The sequence below is a fragment of the Dromaius novaehollandiae genome, chromosome 4 (assembly GCF_036370855.1).
Source record: "Dromaius novaehollandiae isolate bDroNov1 chromosome 4, bDroNov1.hap1, whole genome shotgun sequence".
Classification (NCBI taxonomy): domain Eukaryota; kingdom Metazoa; phylum Chordata; class Aves; order Casuariiformes; family Dromaiidae; genus Dromaius; species Dromaius novaehollandiae.
The window spans coordinates 74,650,552-74,675,558 of NC_088101.1; the positions used below are offsets into that span (position 1 = coordinate 74,650,552).

General features: G+C 37.9%; 2 protein-coding genes across 2 annotated transcripts in view; both read right to left on the reverse strand.

Annotated features, from left to right (window-relative positions):
• Window positions 1-16,641, reverse strand: part of C4H4orf50 (chromosome 4 C4orf50 homolog) — an 86,165-nt gene extending 69,524 nt beyond the window's left edge. Inside the window, exons 1-10 of the mRNA XM_064511754.1 lie at window positions 16,584-16,641; window positions 15,199-15,278; window positions 13,421-13,572; window positions 11,605-11,743; window positions 8,789-9,481; window positions 5,501-5,615; window positions 4,567-4,700; window positions 1,970-4,153; window positions 1,604-1,705; window positions 9-155 (exon numbers count right to left, since the gene is read on the reverse strand). Coding sequence (XP_064367824.1) covers window positions 9-155; window positions 1,604-1,705; window positions 1,970-4,153; window positions 4,567-4,700; window positions 5,501-5,615; window positions 8,789-9,481; window positions 11,605-11,743; window positions 13,421-13,572; window positions 15,199-15,278; window positions 16,584-16,641 — 3,804 coding nt within the window. The remainder of the gene's footprint in view (window positions 1-8; window positions 156-1,603; window positions 1,706-1,969; window positions 4,154-4,566; window positions 4,701-5,500; window positions 5,616-8,788; window positions 9,482-11,604; window positions 11,744-13,420; window positions 13,573-15,198; window positions 15,279-16,583) is intronic.
• The window catches only part of JAKMIP1 (janus kinase and microtubule interacting protein 1), a 131,962-nt gene continuing 122,227 nt past the window's right edge, over window positions 15,273-25,007 (reverse strand). Inside the window, exons 21-23 of the mRNA XM_026122004.2 lie at window positions 21,074-21,139; window positions 18,119-18,163; window positions 15,273-17,351 (exon numbers count right to left, since the gene is read on the reverse strand). Coding sequence (XP_025977789.1) covers window positions 17,319-17,351; window positions 18,119-18,163; window positions 21,074-21,139 — 144 coding nt within the window. The 3' untranslated portion in view covers window positions 15,273-17,318. The remainder of the gene's footprint in view (window positions 17,352-18,118; window positions 18,164-21,073; window positions 21,140-25,007) is intronic.

Below are 25,007 nucleotides of genomic sequence, written 5' to 3' on the forward strand. Positions count from 1 at the left end.
ATACATACCATTAATTTGCAGTGCTGCTTTCCAAGTATTTGGTCCCCAGTTTCTTGTTTAACATGCTCTAATTCTGAAAGAACCTGTGTCAAATGTGTTTTTATTTCTTCATATCTTGTTTCTGCAAAGCCAAGCTCTCTGTACCACTTCTGAGCCTGATAGGAGGAATAAAAAAGCAAAATTACTGAAAGTAGTTGGTGTCATTTCTCAATACCAGTTTACAACTTTGGGACTGAGCCTGATTTCAATGTCACAAGTTTTAAATTGTTGTAAATTGATTGAAGAAAATGAAATTACACCATACACAGTCATCTTCTAAGAAATAAGTAAGATCCTTAAAGTAAGTGCTATAGAAACATGTCTAACTAGAGCTATGCTAAAAGTAGATTACTTTTTAAATTGGTTTCTAAATTTGAAGCTATCTTGAGTACTCTGAGTAAAGCTAAGTAATCGAAGGTGAACACACTCTCAATTTCAAAGATTCAGTCTTTGAAAGCAATCAGAGAAAAAGCAAAGTAAGATTTTATCAGGTAGGATGAAAAAGTGCATCCTGCAAAATACCAAAAATGAGAAATACACTGGAGAAAAAAGCTCATACACTGCTTTTGTATTACTTCTAAAATGCATTATCCCTGCTTTTTATGCACATTAACTGTGGTTTTGAAAAAAATAAATAAATCACTCAATAGATCAGCTAACTGCTTGACAGCAAGCTCCTTCTGTCATATGTAAGATACTATTCCTTCTCCTTTCCAAAAGGAAAGGCTTTACATTCTTCTAAGTAAACTGGGGAAGTCGTTGTTTTCTTTATAACAAAAGAAAGCATTAGGAGGATGCAAGATACTATTTTCCTCAGTGAGTTACAGCACTGATGGTTATTGCTTGAAACATCCCCATACATACAATCTTGCCATTAAAGTAGTACATTCTGCTCAGATAAGCAGGTAGAGGAGACTGATAAAAGCAGGAGCGTGAAAGCCAAGGTATTAGGAAAGGCACAACCCAGAAAGATTCCTTGATTGGTATTAAAATGGCAGACTTGCTTTGTGCAGGCAGAGAACTAGCCATCCAAACAAGAGTTTCCACACAGATGGTGTGAGCCTTCATCTTTACTACACAACTGTCAAGAGAAGAAAGGGCAATGCGTGTGCCTTGAGCTATCACTGGATATTGCAAAATCTCTTGATAGTGTCAGATTTTACATCATTTTGCCTCTCATTCAAAAACTACTTCAAATTCAGGTTTGCCATAATCCTCAGTGCTTCTACTCTTCTCAGAAATTCATTCCTAATGAAGGGGAGGGGAACGGTCTACCCAGAGATGGCTACGACAGATATTTTGTGCAAAGTGTCTTCATTAAGCACTCCGCTTCTGTTACGAGTGTGCTGAAGGAATGCAAGTTCACCTAAAATTCTGGCCAGTGACTGACTGTGCAATTCCTCACTTAACTGAAAGATCAAAGAGATACATTTTGGGTCTGCAGATCAGAGACTTCCCCCTTAGTAACAGTGTTAAATCCTGGCAGAAAGAAAAATGGCTGTGTAAGAAAACAAGGGAAAAAAGCAGATTTGCTTCTCAGAAATACATCAGAGTAGAAGGTTACCTCCTTTTTAGATTTTTCTAATTCCTTCTGTTGCATTTTTAGTTCCTCTTTTGCTCTTTCCAGTTGCTCTTTCATCACACTGTAGCTTTTGAATGTGCTGCCCTGGTTACATGACAGAAAAAGACATGACTCCTCTCAGACTTTTACAGAACAATATACATGTGAATTAGGGCTTATCTTGAAATTTCTACTGATTACTCTTTGGTAATTTGCCTTCTATTTCAAAGCTAACTTAAGCACCTCAGATCCCCAGAACATGGGAGGTTACAACATTTTCTATATTCCAAAGTTAATTTAGCTTTGTTGTCCAAATGGCATTTAGATCTCTTCCTTTCTTAAAAGATACTTGATAACATTACTATTTACCTCTTTTCTGGTGAAATAGTTTGAAGGATCTACAAGCAGAATTCCTTTCTCTTCAGTCTGAGTTACACTACATGCTGTTTCAACTTTCCTTGGCTTAACGTCATGTTGTTGACTGGTATTTTCTTCTTTTAGTTCTACTATCTTTTCCTTTGCTTCCGTATTTTTATCTTTTCTCAGATCTTCACAGGTGAAACCCAAAGAAGACATTAATTCTTTCAATTTGTTATTTTCTAAAATGAAATTCACATTTGCTTTCTGAAGTTCCAGAAGCTGTTCTGAAGTTTCTCTCTTGATTCTGTCTATATCTCTTCTCAGTACACATTTTTCCTCTTGTAAACCAGAAATTCTTTGGTAACAGTTGGTTTTGCACTCCTGAAGCTCTGAAACCAAGGTCCTGCATTTGTCTTGTTCTCCCTTTATTTCTGCCAAACTTCCCAATAAAGCTTCTTTTTCACCTTCTAGAAGAGAGATTCTTTGTAAATTTCTCTCTCTTTCTTGTGCTAATTCATTGGTTTTTGCTACACAGTTCTCCTTGTCTTGCAGTAGTTTAGCTATGTCTTTGAAACATCTATTTCTTTCTTCTTTCAGGTCAGAAAGCAGCTGGAAATATCTCCTTTTCCTTCCATCCAGGGATAAAACACTCTTGGGAAGTTTATTTGATTCCATCAGCAACAATTCTACTCCAGAATTCCTATTTTTCTCTTCAACCCATGAGAGGTTCTTAGAAAAGGTTTCAGCACAAATTGTTTCTGGGTTCATGGTGTTTTCTTCTGAACTAGTATGAAAACATTCACCAGCAATTTCTTTCTCATTAAGTAAGTTTTGGAAAGAAATATTAGCTTCATCTACTGCTAAAACGTATTGAAAATACGCATCCATCTCCTCTGCCAGTGCACATATCTTCTGAGCATATCTCTCATTCTCCTCTTGTAACATACAGACTTTTTCTGAATATTTTTCATTCTCTTGCATCAGTAGAAATATCCTCTGAGAACACACAGCCACCACTTTCTCTAGTTCACGTATTTTCACATTACATTCATCATCAGCTTCCAGTGACGATACATGACAGAAATACTCATAAAAATTGCTCTCTAGCAATAACACTTTCTTTAAGAACACTTTCTCTTGCATAGGGGAGGAAATGTTCAGTGGATACTTCTCTTCCTCCAAGCGAGAAGCTTTCTGAGGGTATGCACGTTGCATTCTTTCAGCAGCCATTTTTTGACAGGAGGAATTCTCCTCTTTTGGGCCACATAGCCTTAGGGCCTGTTCCTTCTTTTCTTCCAGTCCATTTCTGGAGGGGTTTATTTGTTCACTTGGTTTCTGAGGTTGTTCTCCTTTCTCTTCTGTTCTGATTATATCTCCTCCACTGTACACCCTACTCACTTCATCAGGGATGCAGATTTCTGAGAGGTTTCCTTGGTTCTCCATTAACTCAGAACTCCCTTCAGAATGCTTCTTTAGGTCTTTAAAACCAGCACCTGTGTTTTGGACACCTTGTGGGCCACCTAGATTGGCTTTGGAATTCATTCCTTGTTTGCCGGGCCTGATCAGTTCAGTTTTATTTAAAACTTTGCTTATTTCCTCAAGAGCACAGGCCATCTTTTGTGGCCGGGCTTTCTCATTCTTCATTTCTTCTTCTTTAGCTCTCCCTCTACAGATTTTTTGTTGATACTTTCCATCATTAACATCTTTACCCAGATTTTTATTTTCACTTCTGCTTTTTGGCGGAATTTGCTTATTTTGCTGATGCCTTTCCACATCATCTTTTTCCAGCAGGAATGTGAAAGCAGTGCAAGGCGTCTTTCCACAAAGAACTGCAGAAGCCTTATCAGAAAAGCCTCTTTCTGAAACATGGAAAAGGCCATCAGGGCAAAAAGTGGTATTTGCCTCACTGAAATTCAGGCTCATCACTTTCTTCATTGTTGTGACAGTTGGTATGTGGTTGTTCCTCATCAAAGCTTCCACCACGGAAACAGGCAAAGCCGCTGCTGGTAGACTTATAGCTTTTTCCTTAAAGAGAGAGGAGTGTTCTTCATCTCTGGTGTCCTTACTTGTCTCATCATTAGTTAGCTTCTCAGAGCAAGGAGGAGGCAGTCTGTCTGTAGGGTAGCTTGGGATATGTCTAAACAGAATGAAGGTATCTTCCAGAGCACCTGCCCTTTTATCTCTAAGGCTGATCTGGTAACAACAAGAGAGAAAGGTCTCAGGCTGAGACATATAAGCCACAAAATATTGTTCTTTCTATATTGCTAACCATAATTTATTTTTCCTTCATCCATAAAATATTTGATTACACATAAGTTTTATTTAATGAGAAAAAATATTGCCATATAAATAACTTTCAAATAATTGAAAGATTTGTCAAGCAATTTAAAGATTTATAACAAGGGTAATAGCAGAAAGTACAAATAAAACAACCTTTTTTTTTTAGTGTACATCTATCTTCCTCTTGAATAACATCTTTAATAGATATGATTTCAAGCTATTTTGATATTCACCTGTAAGTCTACCAGCTCTGCATTTTATCTCACAATCCATAGACTCACTGTTCTCACAAAGATAACAAGAATAACAGTAACTTTTCTTCTCACCTGCTCAGTCTCAGTTAGACTCAGTTCTTCAGTAATATCTGCAGAGGCACTGAAATTGCATTCCAAAACTGGTCGAAGTTCTTTCGATAGCTTCTCCATGTGCTCAAGCCAATCACAACCACATCCTGATGTTTCTGTTACAGTAAAGCACTAAAGTGAAATGCTACTGACAGAAAGTTACATGAAAAACAAAAACAAAACCATCTGGCCTGAAGTCTTAGAACAGGACATATTTTAATCATAGTATGCCCACAACTACCATTTCTAGCAGAAGAAAAGAATTGCTTTCTCTAGTATCACTAATGATGTGAAGATAAGCACTATATGTATGATTAGATAAGAAAACACAATTTATAAGAAAACATAAGCTCTAAATAAAAGTTATACTTGTCTTTTTGGTTGTATCCACAGTTATCAAAGCACTTTACAAATGGAAAATAAATCTCATTACAGAGGGTATAGGAAAACTTTTGGGTTAAACTTACAGAGTTAAAAAATATTCAGTGCTGGTCTGCATTTGTATCCACTGAAATCTACTATAAAATTTCCATTAATTTCAGGGGGAAGAATTAGACTGATAGAATTTTTTGAGATCAGAGCTTTCATGTTATGTTTGCTCTGAAAGACCCAAGGTGCACAGTATTTCCAAACACTGTACTACAGCATTGTTTCAGTCAGGACACAGAAGATGCGTCCGCTACTTATGCATCTCTATAGCTTCTTGGAAGTCCCAGAATTTCTTGAGAGTGCTCATATCTAAATACCAATGTCATACTGGTGAATAGTAATTCTTTCACCTTCTCAAGCTCTAGGTTCCAGATTGGAAGGTTTTCAGAAGGTCTTTTACCTTGTTAGTAATGTGCATCACATGAATGAAAATATCTTCACTTTTACTGCACAGCAACTAAATCAAAATTCCAGCTTGTTTTCATACCAGACTCTTTAGCATGTAGTAGCACAGTTGGACTTGGAGTAGCTTTGCTTCTAAGTGGATCCAAGACTGGTCCCCATCTCAGGTTCTGAAGGTCAGCCTGGACTAGCTCTCCATTCTTAATAGGAAAAGGAGGAGGAAAAGAAAAAAACAGCTTACAAATGTACAGTGTTTGTGGTACCACAAACAGGCACATAAATGTCCTTTGCTATTTTATACTCAAAACATCCATTATTTTGTTATAATTACTATTAGTTCATAGAATTTTCCCATTCCAACTTTTTTTAAAATAAGTGTCTTGGTTTTAGACTTCACCCTAATGTTTTCTTCTCGATTCACAAATACTTGGGGAAGAAAATCTCAGTAATATATATGTATTATGTTACAGATGGAACACTAGCAGGGCAGAGACTAAATGATATGACCACGAGCAGAGAGAAAAAAAGCAAGTCTAATCAAGTACGAGTGAGACTTTGATTGTGCAGTGCCCAGCACTGTGAAGGTCAAAAACATGACTGTTCCTAGAGAGCAAAAGCACTATGTAAAAAGTAGAATAATCCTTCAGAATAAAATTTTCTTTTCAATCCCTAACTTAACTATAAATTTCATACTGTGTTTCTAGACATCTTTCTTTGCTCACTGTTTGAATTTGGATACATTTAGAAACTGCCCGATAAATTAAGACACAGACAAGTGCTACCAGTTCCTTTTGCTTGTATTTTTTATTCAGGCATAGGCTGCAAATGGAATACTGCAGATCTGGCCCTGCTGCCAATTTTGGAAACTAATTTCCAATAAAATTTATGTGACTAAACCCCTCCATGAGATGCAGTTCACCTCTGCAGGACCAGAGCATGACATCTAATTGGATCTAGTAATAATGCATGAAAACACAATAATGAAAAAGGGTAGTTTCAAGGATAACTGATGTGCTTGTCATTTGAATGACATGGTATTTCCTCAGGAATTTCATACCATTTATATTCACAGAGTTCTAATAATCCTGCATTCACGAATTACTTTTTTCCTGGCTGCGGAATAGACAAATGATCCCATTCACTCTTTTAGTGAAAACTGATATACCAGCAGCTATCCAGCTATCCAAAATTATCTTCATGAAAATCCTTCTTAGACTACATACTATTCCTCATTTTCATAGCTGATGGTGGAGTATGGTGAGCTTAAATAGGATGCTTTGGTTTGAATACTACAAGACCAACGTAATGATATTATAGGTGTTACTAAAAAACAGGACAAGGGGGAAAAAACTCTTCAGTTTTACCATACAACACCAGAGGTCTCCCTCCTCCTTTTATTATGGATACCGAATTTTTTCTTATGCTCTCAAACCACTGTTTTTTGCTAGAATAATCCAAGTGAATCATAGCAGTAGCAAAAGAGGAGAAAAATACAACCAGCAATGCAGAAAACAACAAGGTCTGCTGCTGGTGATGTTATGCACAGTATTTAAGGAACAAAACTGACTGTGCATCAGAACAAAATATACTGGCTTAACAAGAATTATGGCACGCTCACTCATACCGAAAGCTGGGTAATTCAGATCCAGTATGCTCCTATGGTGATAGATCCATAGATTAATACTTGAACAAAGAAATGGTTAAAAAAGCTTTGGGGAGAGGAAAAAATAACCTTTCATTATTGTTCAAGATAGAAAGAAAGTGATTTGGTCTCCACTGCTTCTGTTTCCTGAAGACTTTCGGGGTTAGTCTTCAGCAGCGTCAGGTGATATATCTTGGTTTCACACCTTCAGATAACTCAATACTTACTTTCCCCCCTTCTCAATTTTCCCAAACCTACAAGAATTCTCCACTGCCTGTTCTCCCGCTCTGAGACTGAAAGCCCTCGTACTCCTCTATTTCAGTTGGGCAGTCCCCTCGTAGTGCAGCTGGTCATTGTTCCCATGTACAATTCAAGTCGCTCTAAATATATGTTGAGCTTGTGCTATTTTCAAACCATTTTTTTTATACCCCCAAAAAAACAAACTTACTAGGTAAAGTAATCATAGCAATGGCTCGGGCTAAGTTTAAGAAGTGGCAACTGCAGTCAGTCCCTCTGCTATCTCAGAGCAGTTATGGAGAAACACATGGTGAGGCACACTTCCTGAGATTTCTGCGAAGGTCCACTATGCACCTATGTGCTACAGGTTACTGCAGGAGGATCTTATCATTCTTCCTCTCACACACAAAGATAACCTCACAGAGCTCACTTCTTTGGCACTATAGAGCCACAAGTAGTACGGAATCACTTTGTCTGTAAAGCTGACTTCAAGTGCCAGGTTAAAAACTTTGTCTTGATTTCTTCTAGGCTTTTATGGACAAAGGATGCGCTCCCAGTTCTGGGGAAGAACTCATGGCGTGACTGAGCTCCTATACTAAAGGGTTTTTGTACATGCTCATCATCTCCCAGTTAGCTGCAGTTAAAAACCGGAGAGACCTTGGGATATCAGGTCACAATCTGAGTAGGGTAGCTAAGAATGAGGCTTAGCTGATTTCACTTTATTTAACAAATCTTCAGAAGAAAAATAACCTCCTACTCTACTGCATAAAGAATAAAACTTTGTTTGAGTCCTCTCTGTGAAATGAATTGTTCTTTGTCAGCAAAATGTATTGGCAGAAGCTGAATGCCACGTTAGAGCCTATGCAGAGCTCTCCCATGCCATGCTGAAGTGAAGCGTGTGAAGCAAACAAGTTCTATTCAACATATTCAGAGCACATCACAATGGTATGGAGCCATGAACCACTGAATATTTCAATACACTCCCAGTCATGAATACTGTATCCATTTTCTCTTCTCTTCCACTACCCAGAAAATCTCATAGACAAGATTTATTGTCAGTTATCCTTTTTTCTTCAGCGTCCATGCATGAATAAGATGTGAAAACTCACCCAACCAAACATGCACTCCTGCACTGAACGGTGTCCTTGACACAGAGGTCTCAGACGTCCTGGGTTCTACTTCTGGTGCTAGCCCAGATCTATGGCCTTGGGCACATCATTTAAAATCTTAAGGAACCAAGATTTGTCAAGTGCCCTCAGTGTGCACCTAATCAAAAGCATTGATGTCAATGAAATCCTACCACTGACTTCAATGATTTTTCAGTGAATCAGACTATATTAAGATATATATATCAAGATATCAATATCAAGATAAATATAGGAAACAAATACAGTAATAAACACACACTTGCATTTCCATTGCATACATAGTAACTGTAATCCAGGATGATGTAAAGATAAAAGTTAATTATGCTTTGCCTTAACTTTTACTTACCAGGTCTACACTGACTGCAATGTTGTCTCCATTTTCCAGTCTTGTAAGGCATGACTCTTCTTCATCTTCCTTTTTTAACTTCATGTCCCCTTGGTCCTTTAAAGCCCTATTTTCATCCAAAAGCTCTTCGACTTGTTCCTGTAGTTTGATTTCAGATAGTTTCAGATTACAAACATGTTGGCAAGATTCCTCCAATTTCCTTCTGAGAAAGTCTTCAGAGTCCTGGGAGCACTGGAGTTGAGTCAGCAAGTCTGCCTGTTCTCTTCTACAGTCTTCCTCTTTTTCCCTTAAGAGCTTCACATTATGCTGCAATGTCTCAAGGTGGCTTTTCACGTCATGCTCCACAATTTCAATGAGAGTTTTCAATTTCATTACCTCCCTGTCAGAGTAAGTCCCAGGGAAAGCTGATTCCAGCTTCTGTTGGAGATCCTGTACCATTCCCTCTTCTGACTTGGATGTCAGAAGAGCAATATGAGCGCTGAGATCTAGGACTTGCTTTTCCAGCCTAGACACCTTACCCCGGAGACAACATTCCTTTTCTCTCAGCATTGCTGTCTGTTGCTTCTGCCTCTGTTTGTAGTGCTCAAAATACTCTGACTGGCTTTTTACTTCATCTTCTTTTGTCTTCAGCCGCTCCTGAAGCCAATGTAATTTTTGCTTTTGCTTCTTCTCTGCCTTTTCTTGGATTTCAACCTACAATTTCAGTGATTTGTACAGTTAATAATTCAATTTATTAGTCTGAATCTCTTCCATCTTTGTCTTTCTTAATTTTGCTCAATTCTGCTAACATAAGTAGTTTTTAAAAGACAGTAAAACCATGCATTCAGAGCAAAACTAACCTGCTATTTTGGCATTTCAGACATCACTGAAACATCTCAGTAGAAAGAAAAAAAACCATATCTGCTACTAGATAAAATGCAAAAGGAAGTATTTTAAAACTTACTGTATGTTCTACAGTGCTTACTAATTCAAAAGAAATTTTGGGCTGAAATTCATACAACCAGCTGCCAACTACACAGTAACATATCCCTAACACTGTTATTTCTGTAGCACCTTGAAATCCAAGGCAGGATCTGAAAACCCCTGTGTTAAACAATTTTCATCATGCAGAAGAAACAGTTCATAAAAAAGTACATACTCTAAAAGTGAGATATTGCAGACAGGAAAACTGGCCAATTATATAACACAATTCATATCTTTAAAGGACCAAGTTTCTGCCCTCTGCACTTCACCATACCTGTCATCCATTAGCTCATTTTATGAGTGTCCTGGAAGAGGAGAAAGGAGCAGCTGTGTTCTCAACAAGTTTGAGAAAGTCTTTAGTATTTTCATTTGCACCAAAGCATGCTTGAACGCTGAGAGACATGCAAAGGTGAAAGATGTCAAAGAAAGACAAGAGAAGACTCTCATGATTCACATCCTGCCCTTGTTTTGAGCAAATCATTAGCTACCAGTATCGTAGCGTAACTGTGGCAACTTTTAAGCAAGACTGAAGCACAGAGACATTTCTGTATCTCTCTGAGCACTTCTTCAAAACAATCCTTTTGACCTCAGTATTTTCCTATCAGAGGTGTTCACCAGCAAGGACAGAAGGAAAACTAGGCTTAAATGTAATGCAATGTCAGGCAAGCAGGGGTTAACAGTTCAGTTTGTTTAACTGTTAATTGGAAGTGGATTACTAAGCTTCTTGTACTGAAAAACTACATTTCACTTTTTAATTACAAAAAACAAAGCCTATTGCTTGTACTCATGAGTCATACCACCCGGGACTACAGTGTCCTGTCAGATTATTCAACTGTGACATACAATGCTGAGAAAATGAAAGTGTATCTTATGATGAACAGAATCAAAAAACGTTGTTTAACTGTAGACTGATGGACAAAAGCCCTATACCTGAAGAACTTTCATTCCTTTCCATTTTAAGGGATCCATCCATTGAGCTTTACAAGCCAGGTAATGTCTGCATTATTTATTACAAGGGGCAACAACTTACTCTCCTAATACAAAACATTTATTTCTGCACTTAGGCACTCCAGAGAGCTGGAAGCTTTCCAATGCAGAGCTGACAAATTTAAAACAGACACCGGGGAGAGGGAGTTGAGAGGGATTGAAAACAGTGGTGTGACATTCTTCAGAAGGCAGCAGCAGGTCAGCTTGTTTCAGTGAAGGCTGCTCCTCAGGAGGAGGACTTGGAGGAAGAGCTTTGCAGAGAGGTGGCCCACATGGTAACACCTCACACAGGGGGTCACACGAAAGAAGGCAAGACTTAAACCAACCCAGGAAAGCTGGGAGAGGGCAGATGGACACAAAGCTAAGTAGGAAGCTTAAACTGGATGCAATAGCTGGTGGGGCCCAGCTTGAAAATGTGCGAGTAATTCAAGAGTCGGACGACAGGTTGAGCAGCTGCATTTTGTATAGAAAACAGGCTGCAGTAGCTGTGTTCTGCTGTTGTGTTACGTATGGTAGGGAACCAAACAGGTGCTTTACTGGGGGGCTAGAAAGATGAAGTCTGACTTAGGGAGAAGGAATACACTGGCTGGGATTAGGGGGAAAGAGGGAAGTGGGAGCATATAATCCCAAAGTTCAAAGGCCTAGAAGAGGGGTATAATAGCAGCACTGTCAAAATCATTAGAGAAATACAAAGTGGGGCAACAAAGACAAGAGGTTCTTCTGATTCCTCTGGTTTTACAAAAAAAGAAAGGCCTGAGATGATTTATTGCCTAAAAACAGTCTGGTTACTGGAGATGAGATTGATTTATAAGTTGTTACCATAAAGAGAAGCTAAACTAGGTCATTTGAAACAATATCCTTCTTACCAAGTTCACCAGCTCCTCCTGAATGTCTTGCAGTCTCCCTTTAACCCGCACATTTGCATTTTCAGCCTGGTGCACCTTCGCATTTAATTGGTCAGTCGTCGCCAGAAGTGTTTTGTTTGACAGTTCCAGCTCTTTCACCCTGTGATATCAAGAATGAAGATCTTTGCTGAGTTAACGCTGCTGATTCCAGATAGATAAGCAGTCATCAGCGATGTACTGATTTATTTTTATTTTTTCATTTTTCTCCCAACAATAAAATAGTAACAAATCATAGATCACTGATAATGAACATATTATTATTAATAAGAGTCTACTGGATTTTGCAAATTACACTGGAGACTCCCAAAGTTTTTAAAGACAAAGTCTATACTCATTCTCTCTCTGATACAGGGATGAATATAGAAAAGGAGCTTAATATGAAAACCATAAGATTAGGGGTCACTGAAGCTTGGCATATTATATGAAGTAACAACTTACCATAAGATAACCACATCTCTTTGTTCTCTAAATATATCTGATTATAGGATTTTGCTACGTTCATGGTGAGCAAATTTTAGCAAAATTTTACAATGACAGCAAATGCTTCCCACCAAAACTAACCTTATAGGTTAACCACTATGTGTTTTGCTGACCTAAGAGGAGATATCATACTTGTAGTATACCTCACAGTGGATATGGAAAACTATAATGCACATCTGTACTGACTTCGTCCATAAAGTTGGAATTTGACAAAATATAGGTTCTCTTTGTTTGTTGCTATTAAAACAGTAGCCAAAGATGATGTGATGCGATGTGGTTCCTCTCCATACAAGGAATATCTCAGACAATCTCATGGGACTCACGGTTTTCTTCCTCTTTTCACCCTACACATTGAAAACTTCTCAACGGTTTAACAGTTCTGAATTCCCAAACATCCTCCTCTTATTAGGGGAAAATTGCTTTCCAGTCTTTTACCTCCTGTTGCAGGTACTACAGCCTCCTCTTTTCTCATCTGAGAGAGAAACACATTCCCCCCTGTGCACTCTAAGGTTGTGTGCTACCATATCTTGTTCCTTGTATTTCTTCATTCAGTCTTCAATAATCTCCCAACGGTCTCCTCATCTTATTTCCATCTTATTTGCCTCACTGCCCCTACCTGCCAAACTCTCCCGCTACCTCCGCCCCAGCAGCCAGCAAGGCACCACTCCCTTCATTCTAAATCTCACATAAAAACAATTATTTGTGAATGACACTTATATTCCCCATACTTTTATCTATTTAACTTTGTTTAGAATAGTGCTATCCATAAGCATCAAACACCTGGTCTTGCTATTCTATTAAACTGTATAATTAATGCCTAATGGTACCTTTAGGTTTTGTAATGTTTAGCATCAACATACTAAACTATAAGCAGCTTTCTGAAACGAAGACGTCTTTTGCAATACAGAACTCCAAATTTAAGAGGAATTGTATCTTATTCCAAAATAATGCTTAACTTAAAAAAAAAAAAAAAAAAAAAAAAGCGATCTATTTTACAAGCAGAGTTTACACGTTATGACATTCTGAGAAGGCTGTCTGGTTGTGCTACTAGATTTTAGTCGATGCTGTAAAGCTCATTTAAATAACAAAAACAAAGATTGGAGTATTGTATTTCTGTTCTGACAGCTACACAGAACATGTATGAGTATTTTACTGATCACCCTAAAAATCCATAGAATCTTTCTTTTTGCTGGTTCTGCATGGGTCACTCAATACTTTGACATCCAGTACAGAGGGAAAGGGAAGAGTACATTTGCCATATTGCAGAAATTTTGAACACAAAAAAACCTATATTTACCTATTTCTTAGTGTAGAATCTGATTCCACGTAGTCCTCTAACACATTTTTCAGTTTTAACTCTGACTCTTCCAGCTCTCTTATTCTGAGGCTCAAATTCTCTACTTCAGCACTGTTTACCTCTCCATCAGGTACACTTGCATCTTCTAATTCCTGGAAAATCCAAGAAGCATCAATTTTAACATTAAAATTCAGAATATCAAATCCTTCATTACTGGACATTTTAACAGAGTAGCAAAATTCTTTTTCTCTCTCAGATGAAGGATCCATCATGATAAAACAAAATTAAGTTCTCAATGTACTGCAGTCTAAGCATGTTATCTTAGCCTCTCCGATGATCAAATGAACAACCTTTCTTGATACCAAACACATTTATTATTCATGAAAGAGTCTCATTCCATTAGCTGAAAAGTAATTTAGCATGTATGAAAGGAGTCTAAGTTTACAACCTGAGATCCTGCAAAAAGGATACAATTAGACAAGTTCATAGAGGAACCAGGTATCAAAGTTCTGAAACGGGGATAATTTTCTACTGAAGAGAAGAGTTAATGAAACTGTACTATCACAAAAAAATTCTACTCTTTTGGATAAATTATATCATATTTTTTATTGTTTTGAGACATAAAAACAAAAAGGGGATGTTTCCTAGTTCAAAAGACAATGTATGACTATTTTTAAACACAGAATGGTATGATGAAGTGATTCATACTTCATCATACATGCTAGTAAACAACTTAAGATGTAGATCTCAACCCCTGAGATCTAGTAAGCCTCTAAGCTTCTGAGGCTTCATCTTGAAAAGTACTGAGTACTTCAGCATAAAACCAGGACAGCACCTACACAACATTTTAAACACATGGAGGGTCCTAGCATCTTTCATGGGATTCTTCCTGTGCTCAAATAAATCTGACTATATATTTTGTTGGCTGTAGACCAATGTTTAACACTTTGGAAAATCAAGTCCATCTCTGTAATATGCAATATAACTAGTGAATATAAGCTAGTTTTGGATCAGAATTCTGACATATAGCTAGCATATGAGACACGCTGATCACAAAAAACAAACAGTGCCATCATAAAATTGGAAAAATTAATTCAGATATAATACCTAGTTGTTTTTTTTTCTTTTTAAGTATTACAAAATTTGTAGAAGGATCTGACAGAGAAAAGGCTTCCCTTAGATAAGGAAGATTAATCTAAAATGGTATTCTAAAATTACTGGTTAGCAGGTCCTGGTCCACTGCCACAATTAACGTATTTACAAGGAAACAATTTACATGGATGCTATATATTCAAACAAAACCAAGGCTGTTGTTGTCCTCACTAGTGGTTCAGTACATCAGAAGTTAGATCATTCAATCTTCTGCAGTTCAAGACAAGAAAAATAAATGTTTGGCAGGTAACTGTTACAACTGATCTCAGAAATCAGAATCTTACTTTTTCCATCTTTGCTTATACAGCCGGGAGGGATAATTTAAAACCTGTGTCACAGAAAGTGAAAACCAGGCCCAAGATCTTGCACAGACTGAATATAGTCGTTTAATATGTGATAACTGGTCTTAGTTCTATAATAAAAACCAGCATGCAATGGTTAATAAGACTGGAGTGAAATACCCAGTTTTCAAAAACTGCAAATGTTGCTGTCCCAGCACAGAACAAAAACATCATGAAACTCATAGAAATTTCACCAGATTCAGCCTGTTTCTTGAAGAAAACCATCATGTGTGAACTACAGTGCAACTAAAGACATGAAACATAAGAGAACAAAACTATACATACCTTTGTAACAAGACCAACTCCCGTCTTTGCATGGCGCTTACCATTGCAGCTACTTGCTGAACGATCATTGTGGGTTTGTGCTTAAAGTTTCATTTCCAATGATAAACAAAACTACATCTATGAGAAGCAAGAGCATCTGTTTCTTTGTCATGCAAAACACATTTTTCCCATTTCTGTTCCTTCATCAGCACCTGGTTTGGTTATCCAAAACTCTACTTATGGTCCTTCTTTTCAGATGAATGCCAAAGCTCTTCTTTTTGCAGTGAAGACCTGATTTTTCCACATTCTGTCATCACACTGCTAAAAGCTTTAACTAAAACAGGAAAAAATCTCTATTTAAGAACACATTCTCCAAACGCTCATTCCTTTTGAAGACACTGTGAGCATCACATTCTTTTGGGGATACATTTTCCAAACTTTTGCATGATCCTTGTGACTTGCTTGATAGTTTCTAATTTAAATTGTGCTTTGTGTCAGGAAACAGGGTTATTCAGACACACAGGAGCCACAGTTTTCTGCCTATGACTGAATTAGTCTTGTGGTCTGCCCCAGCTCCTTCAGCAGATAAATGATCTTGCCCGGTGATTCTTCATGAAGAGTACATCTCTGATCATACTTTGCAGCCTAAAAATTATTTGAGAGAACCAGCTTCTTTTGAGACTGATTTCTGCACCTTCAACAGTGAGATATCCAGTTGCTATGATAAATCTTTTCTGTAGCTTGCTTTGTGCTGCCTTGATTGTTCTTGGCCTATATTATTTTTTCAATTTTATTTTCCACTTTATCTGATGTATTATCACGACTTTCTTATTCCACTCTATATTCAAGTTCATTGTTTCCAAAGGATCAGACTTGTGTCTCTGTAGTTTTCTACATAGCCCTTTTAACACAAAAATGATTTTCAAGAAAACTCTAGGGAGGAGAAAGTTATCTTTAAATACTGTGCTATTATTATGTTCATCATTCCCCTACATGCTAGAAATGATAAAAAAAATACCTATTTCTTCATATTGTCTTTCCAGCTCTGAAACAATAACTTATTTTTCCCTCTTTGGAAGAAAAAAAGCCTCATTGTTGATTTTACTAACCATTCTCCATCTTAAACAACTCTTTTCGACCTTCATTTTTTCAATCTGTGCTTCACCCAAAATTTGCCTTGTAATTCAGGTGGTCAATGTCCATGACTGTGCTTATCTACCTCTGCTTGGTGAGGTTGTGTCAGGTTTACTTCTTGATGGCTAATGTCGGCATTCTTTTATTTCACTTGGGAGGATACCATCTTTTCCACAGTACTCCTTTTCAAATATATCTCTGCTCATCACATTTTTCTACACAGCAGTTTCTGTATCTTCTAGCCCCTCTTTCTTCTTGAAGAGATAACTGACCATAGCGCATCACGCATTCTGTTTTCCTGACCTTTCGGTTCACCTCAAGATCTTTCATTCTCCCAATGACACCTTTACAAGTTATTGCCTTAATTTTCAAAAGACATTCAGAATGCCATTCTCCAGTGCAGCTCCTACCTGCTTGAAAGCAATCTATCATCTTCCCTTGCTATGTAGCCAAAACCTCTCTCTTCTTTGTCTGTGGATTTCCAACTTATGTATTTAATATGAATTTTATCACTGTGGGATTCTAAATCTCTATGTGTTCCAACTTTGAACAGTTTTTTTTTTCTTGTCAGCTATTTACTATAGAGAATTTATGGTCAAACACTTAGCTTTTTAAATAGATATTTAAAAGGAGGTTCTGTGTTTCCTGGGTGAAATGCAAACGACATTTGTTGAAAGCATGCAGTATGGAGACAAAGAACTCAGTACTGTAATAAAACCATTTGGTAGATAATAGTTCACACAGCAGCTAGTAATTGCACTTGACTTTTTTTTTCCAGTGTTTGATTGGTGTGCGAGTGTAAATTCCGTTTTGATTTTTTTCAGTGTTTATGAGGTGCTGGTCCTTATTTGATTATCAAATCATTCCAGCTTGAAGCTATATCTTTAAAAAAATCTAATTTTAAATTCAAATATCTCGCAGCTTGTAGTATTATGCAAACTGTTTTAAGAAAAAATGCACCAATTTAAAGCTGCTCAAATAAATATTTTCTATTTTTGCACGTGGACTCAGCTGTTCACTCCATAGGCTCTTTTAATATCCTGAAGAACAAAAAAAAATGTCTGCTCAGCTTTAGACTGATAACATTTATTTAGAAATAAGTGTTGGCATACAGCCCTAAGGACATAGACACCACAATCTCTTTCTAAACGCTTCATGCTGTCTTCAAAATAACAAGATCAAAGTTACCATCACTAACCCCCCAGTTAGCCTTTTAATAATCAACAACGTGCAAGAGTTCAATTAACAATATTTACGTCTTTTAACATAGGCTTTGTTATGTTACGTTAATCAGAGACAGATTTACCTGTGGCAAGATGAGTTAAGGGAACTTGCCCCCCATGTTAGCACCTCAGTATGATGTGCACTCCTGGAAACGTGAGAATCGAGTAGCCAATTCGTGTTGGGCTGTGGTACTTATAGGACTTTTTAAAAAACAGTATGAAAACCAAACCCGGTTAGCCACCTGGCCATCCTGCGGGTCTGAAGGTAGGGTCCTACAGCAATATCTGAACTTTCAGACCAAATGTACCTGCTCTGCAGAACTGAGAGGCACTCACGGCACTTAAGGCAGTCAGTATCCAAGAATGCAAAGTCATTTCTAGCTGGGAACCTGATGACCTTCTGCAGAAGCCTAGGAAGGTAACTTAAAGATCCAGGCTGAATTTTATAGTTGGTCTTCCTGTCTGTGTTAGCAAAAACACCATACCCTTCCCCATGGTTTCACGGCCTTATGAAGGCGATTCTCAAAGCATGACAAAATCCAAGAGTTAAAAATTGACTGCAAAGAAATATAAAGAATACCAACCACACTTCTTGGCTCAGTTGTGTCATCAAGGCCACAGAATGAATGCTAGTGAAAAAAACAAAAAAAGGAACAAAAACTATAAAATAAGATCAAAAGAAAATGAGGAAAAAAGAAAAGAAAAAAGATGTAAGATATGTAATATGAAATTCAATGACATTATTTTACAGCAGTTAGTCTTACATCAATATTAATTGAGTTGATCTGAAAGAGATACAGTATATCAATCTTTTTCTGAAAAGAAGTCACGCGATGCAAAATTCAGTATCTGAGGGCAGTTTTACAAATGGTAATATTTGAGGATTATGTAAATTCCAGAAACAATAGGCCTGGTTATGTGACTTAGTTAAGCACGTACTTGTAATTACATGCCTAAATGCTTTCCTTAACCAAGACTTACCAAGCCAAGGGCACAAACTAAATGGAACTTGAAGTGTAGAGAATCAATTATAAGAAAAGCATGACATGAGCTTAAACGGCACTTGTTCCTCATATATCAGCTGGTAGAACAAAACTGCCATTCTACATTATTGTTCTGTATAGCCTTTGGAAGCAGGATTGTTGGCTGAAGAATCTAAAAATGGGGAAAATACTGCCATTCTTATTTTCTGGCTTGACAGAATTTCACACAAAATGTAAAAATTGAATTCATTCATAAAGGAAAATAAAAAGCTCGTACTCATGACACAGTAAGAGTGATGCATTGCCCTTAGCTACACCCAGCAACAGGGCTTAGCTATAAAAACTTCCATTCCTTCAAAAGCGTATGTCTTCCTTCCTCAAGAAACTCATTGTGCTCAATGTCACCAGCACATAGGTATCAGTCTGCAGCCACGGACACGCTAAACCCTCAGGAGAACAATGAAGGAGAACCATGCCATTCATTGATCCTCTGGCAACACGCTGTTCCCTGGGGGGAAGTCAAATTCATAATGGGCCTTAACTCCAAGGAAAAAAAAATAAATGTAATACAGTGCATGTACAAATATACAGGCAAAGGCATTAGATACGCTAAGCAAGCAGTCACAGACACAGCATTCAGGGAGGTGACAGCTGATGAGAACCATAAGAACACAAAGTTGGCAAATTATTAACAAGAGCAACTTAGTTTTATACCAGATAGAAGGAAGCCCTCCACTCATCTAGGAGTAGAAGGATGTCAGAAAATGATGAAGCCTTGAGAAGTCTCCTGCTAATGTAACGTTAAGGAAAAGAGAACATTAACCATTTTAACTCAGTACCAGCTTTCTGCTGAGGCTGTGGTTAAGCTGTTTCTTTTCCAGTACTTTTCTCCATCCATTGCACAGACTAATCAGCACAGACCATTTGAACTTCCATTTTCAGCATTAGCACAATTTCACAACTGGGCTAATCCAATATTTACACTGTAAACTATTATGGCAGTGGATTGACAACACATTTTTGACAATAGCAACATTAGAGATGTTGATGGTGTAGAGTAGGTGGCACTTGGATTGGAGAGCAGATAAAAAACAGTGCTTGCCAGTAGCTAACATGTAGAGCTATCACCTGCACCTCAAGGTTTCTTTACCTTGAGCAGTTAACTGCAGTATCTTAGACATCACGAGCTGTTAGGCAGGAGCAACTTCAGGTACGGCAGTGGCCCAGGGCAGAAAGGGCAAGGGCAGCAAAAGAGCCCTCTGCGGGTGGACGCTGCCTGTGTTTCTGGAGAGCGGGAACATGGATCACTGCTCAGCTTTGCCGTCTGCCTCCCCAGTGGGATACAGACACACGAGCCACAGCCAGGGCGCAGAGGGCCCAGCCACTCAGGGCTGTCTGGCTTTTCCACAAGGCCAGGTAGATACCATGGTTCAAAAAGTGCAGGAAGGGTAGTGCAGAGGGGAGACAACTACAATGGGGGCAAGAGAGGCCAAGGAAGCTGCTGAGGGAACTAGGGTAGCTGCTGGATAAATGTGCAATACCCTCAGAGGGTCATGCAGGCAGGAGTGCCGCATCCTGAGAGTAGCTGAAGGAACAGCGAGAGGAAAGCCTTCCCCCATCCAGCGCACTGCTCCCCAAACGCTCTCACAGCTCTGCAAAACCTCACTGACCTCTTCCAGCTCTCGCCCACCTGGAGCCCTCCAAAAGCCTTCCTTTCGCTCGTTTATCTCATTCTAATCCCAAAAGGAAAAACCAAAGTGTGCAACCTCTGCTAAGCTCTACATTCAGCATCCCCACAGGTTTACCCCAGGAGTAGGCACCCATGTTCTACCTGAGATGACATGACTGACTTTGGCATCTAGTCACTGGTTTAGAGAAAGCAACTTAACTAAAACATCACTAAAGCATGGAGAAAGCCTCACTGTCAGTCTGTGCGTGCAGGACAGCCTAACCTCCACAGGCTTGGGAAACATTAAATTCCACAGTCAGGGAACTTGGTGACTTCTCTGGACTGGGGCCCCAGTGATTTAAACATTTTTGATGTCTTAAGGCTCAATCTGCACTTCTTCAAAACTGGAGAATATCTGTATTCAGGATATTAATTTGAAGCTTGTTTCTGTCTTAAAGCAAGAGACATTTTCAATTTGCAGTATTCATCATGTGCCTCATTAACTTTTTTTTTTTTTTTTGAGAGAGAGTTTTGCAAAGGACCATTATCCAAAGAACAAAGTTGAGTTAACCACTTCTGTCAAATACAGACAAATCTTTTTATGGTTTCTTGATCCACAACAATTCCTCCCTTTCTAGTCTAGTGTTTTTCCAGATCCCTTGTTTCCTTTGCATACTTGGTGAAAAACCCAGCTAGCAAATAATTTTGAGCAGATTAGAGACAAAGCTTCATTTAATGCAGAAATCATTTGAAATTAAATTTGATCTTTCTTGTATTGAAATAAATCTCTCAATATTAAAATAATTACTATTAGCTTTAAACTATCAGTGAAGAAATAAATTAGTATGGAAGAAAATCCATTAGCATTGCCCATTACTTTTATTTACCTTTTCCTCAATTTCTTTGAGTTGACGCTTTTGAAGTTCTATTTTATCTTCTAGCTCTCGAATCCGCTGGAACAAACAAGAAAAACAGAACTTATAATATCTTTTTTGAAAAGAATATGCACCTGAAAAGATCAGAAATAGATTAAAAATGAAGAGAAGAGAACATTTTATTTCAATAATAATACATAATAATAATTAATAGTAATCATTATTAAGGTATCACTTCCTTTACAGTTACACTAGGCATGTTCTTGGCAGTATTGCTCCAAGTTCCCATGAAACCATGACAACTTAAACAAGCCGTACATTTAGATGATCATGTTTACTACCAGGAAGTCTGATCATCATGACTGCTTAATCACAACCATAACATATGCACTAAGAGAAGGGCAAATAATACTAGAATTCTTGGAAGTACAACAAAACTACTTTTTCTGCAACAGCCAGAAATTTTTCACTTATATAGACAGCCAGCAGTTGATACTATGATATTTAATTTTAACTCTCTTACCTTCCTTTCCTATTAAACCTAACTATGTTTTGGGCATATTCATGCTTCCCCAGAAGAACAGAGCACACTTTGATTTTCAGATCATCACCAAGATGTCATCCTGACACTCACCTCCATCCTATTACCAGCACTACCTCCCACCACAGTCAGAGGGAATGCCTTCTTCAGTGTAGGTCTCCTTATTTTTAAGGATTTTCCTTTTTTGGTTCCATAAAGGATCTCTGAAAATACGACGTTTTTTGGGTCCACAAGCCCTACCTTATTTCCATCCCTTTGTTTCCCTTTAAGAAATTATACCTGTTTTTAATTTGCTGCGCTTCCACTTTAAGAAGATATAGTTTATCACATTTTTAGTATATCGTACTTGTTACAGATAAACTACAGTTATAAAAAATATTTTGGCAGGCAGAATCCTGCGATCTCCTACTGACATCCACCGGGAGTCAACGAATGTCTTTACAATCCACCAGCTTCTTCTGGAATTAACGTGCTGACCACAGCCTGGCCTACAAAAGTTCAGACTGTTAAGAGCTCCTGAACTTTGGGAAGGATAGTGCCAACCAGACATATTTCTTATCATAGGCCAATAAAATTAATGTAACAGTTGTTGCACCACTCCTAAAGTATTTTATCATTCCCAAACCATTTTGAGCAGTAGTATCTCCTTCAGAAAAACATCCAATCATTACTTAAGAATCTGTGCAAACAACTGATGATTTGACAGTTGACTACTTGCATTCAGTTCACCACTCAGACAGTGGGGAACACACCATACCCATGGCAGCCCATGACAGCCCCAGCTAGACAGCAGCTGACGCAACGAATGTTGGGCATTGCTTGGACAACCGCAGAGTTCAGCTTGAGCATTGCACATCTAGGCTGGAGCCACCCTAAAGATGAGGCGCATCCACGCTGCAACTCACCTGGCCTAGCGCGAGGTGCCAAACCCCCCCTTGCATCACGCTGCACTGCTCAGAGATTTCCCCGGATAACACAAAGGCACAAATCAGGTTACCCTCACGTGACAAGACTACACGCAGCTTTAATTTCACTTTTCCCCTGTTCTATTTGAATTGATACACACTTCATCTGCTCCCCACTCAAGGCATACCTCTCTCTCGAGTGATAATTTTCACATACTGTTATAGCAGGAATATTAGTATCATTTTAAGAAGCCATGCAATGGGAAACAGGCAGATGCAATCACAGCGGAGATTTCCATCAAGTTACACTCCTATTTCTCTTCCACTTCTTCAAGCTCTGCTGATTCCTACTTACAACCATATCCCAGGTCTGAGTGACAGACTAATTCTCTGGGTGGTCCTGCTACACTCTGTGATAAAATTGGACTATGGTGAGATAAGCAGAGAGACCTAATATTTTTACATACCATTTTCACCTTCAAGAATTATCATATGAGCTATTTTTTCCTTTAGTATGTGCTGAGAGCTTGCCTCTTACAGAGATTCCAGAAAAAGAGAAATAAAAAAGCTCCCAAACATCTGGTGGCTTTCTCACCTCAGGGTTTAGAGCAGGTGTTCTTTTAGAAAAGAACACTTTAATTAGGATTAGTCAGCATTTTTCAGATTTGGGAATTCTGTTAATTAGGAGAAAAATTACAATGTTATTATTCACTTATGAATTTTTAATCTTTTCAGAAGCCATCTCTGCAGCTCTTCAGAATAGTTCTAAAATAAGGGCTGCAGTTTCTATTTTCCACTTCTCACTCATAGCCTGTCGCAGCTCTTAAACTCTGTGTGACTGGTAGAGCAGAAAGACAATGATTAGACACAGAAAAAACAGTTTGGCTTGGACTTGGTTTCCGCAGAACTGAAATGGCAACAAGAGCAACAACATTAGCACAGTCTAAAACCCTCCAGACAGGCATGAGGTCCAAGCATGAATTTGATCTATTTTCCAGAATATCATTTTCATAAAGGAAAAAAGTTATTCTTCCTTTTCACAGCATAGAAAACAAACATCCCACGTAATCAGTAGCTTCCTAAAGCTACATGCAATAACTGAACAACAGAATTCAGGGTCAGACTTTTGGTTAGCAGTTCCCAGCTCTAACCAGTGAGTCTTCCCTATAGCAACAGAATATATGCTGCAGCAACTTTCCAAATAGTCCATCCATACATAAGCTGATATGCAGATATATTCTTCCTCTATATAAAAGTTAGCTTTTTAAAAGAGTAATTACCTAAATAGATCTTGTCTGTACTGCCTAAAAAACATCAGATCAGATTTTTTTTTTCAGCTGCAGTTTCCCCATTGTTATACTTGTCATTGCCAGTAGGTGTCTTACACTAATTTACTATTACTTAGAGCACAGAGGCATACCTCCATCAAGAAAGCATATCAGGTATCTGACACTGATGAAAAGAAGGATATCTAATATATTGTCATTCTGTAACAAAATCTAGGGTATAAAATAAAAAAAAAGTAGAAAAACCCTTTTTTGATTGAGTGTTGAAAAGGCTAAAGATAGAGAATAGTTTAAAGGTGACAAAATTTATGTTTTCCAAAAAATCAGTTTGAATACAATGACAATCTAGGAATTAAAAGGGAATACACATAGGGTTGAATTTCATAGCAGTGAAAATTTACAGAAAATCTTCAAAATTACTAAATTTATGTCAATAGGGCAGATATATACAGGGCAGCTATAGTCCATAGGGCAGATATATACTGTACACAAACACACATGCATATAGAGAGACATGTTCTATAAGAATGATTTGCCACCTAAGGATAACATGTTGAAGTCACGCAACTCATGTTTAAATAACTAGAACTCACCTTACATGAATGGAAATTACAGTGACACTGCTAGACCAGCAGAAGCCTTAAATTGCAAACGGATAAGATTTTGTAACCACCTTTTGCTCTACAAGAATTAGAGGTCAAACCTACAGACGTCAGAATTTGTTCTAAAATGCAACAGCAAGCTGGAATTTTCCACCGGGTATAATAGCTCAAGCATGTTTACTTCTAGGTGTTTACTTGCTTTCTTTCCCCTGGAGTATTGCAGGAGGATTATCCAGGAGGATGAAGTGGGCGTAACTAGTCCAGTCAATATCCTGTGATTGCGCAGGGTCAGAACTGGAAGATAACCAGCCTAGCTCAGCTATTTATATATCCTGAAAAATCTAATTTAACTCATGATTTAACTCCATTTAACCAGAGAGATGGCTTTAAATAAAATATATGCATATATTTGCAATATATTGACAGGAAAAAAAAACAAGTTTACACCTGTGCAGAGTGACTAACACATAAATATCATTATTTTTCCCCATTGTGCCTATATGCATTATAGCATTAACTTGATCATATGAGAAAGAAATTTCCAGAATACGATTTTAAAAAACAGATGTAAGCTAAATGCAGTAATTCTAGCTTTAACACAAAAATAGCTTC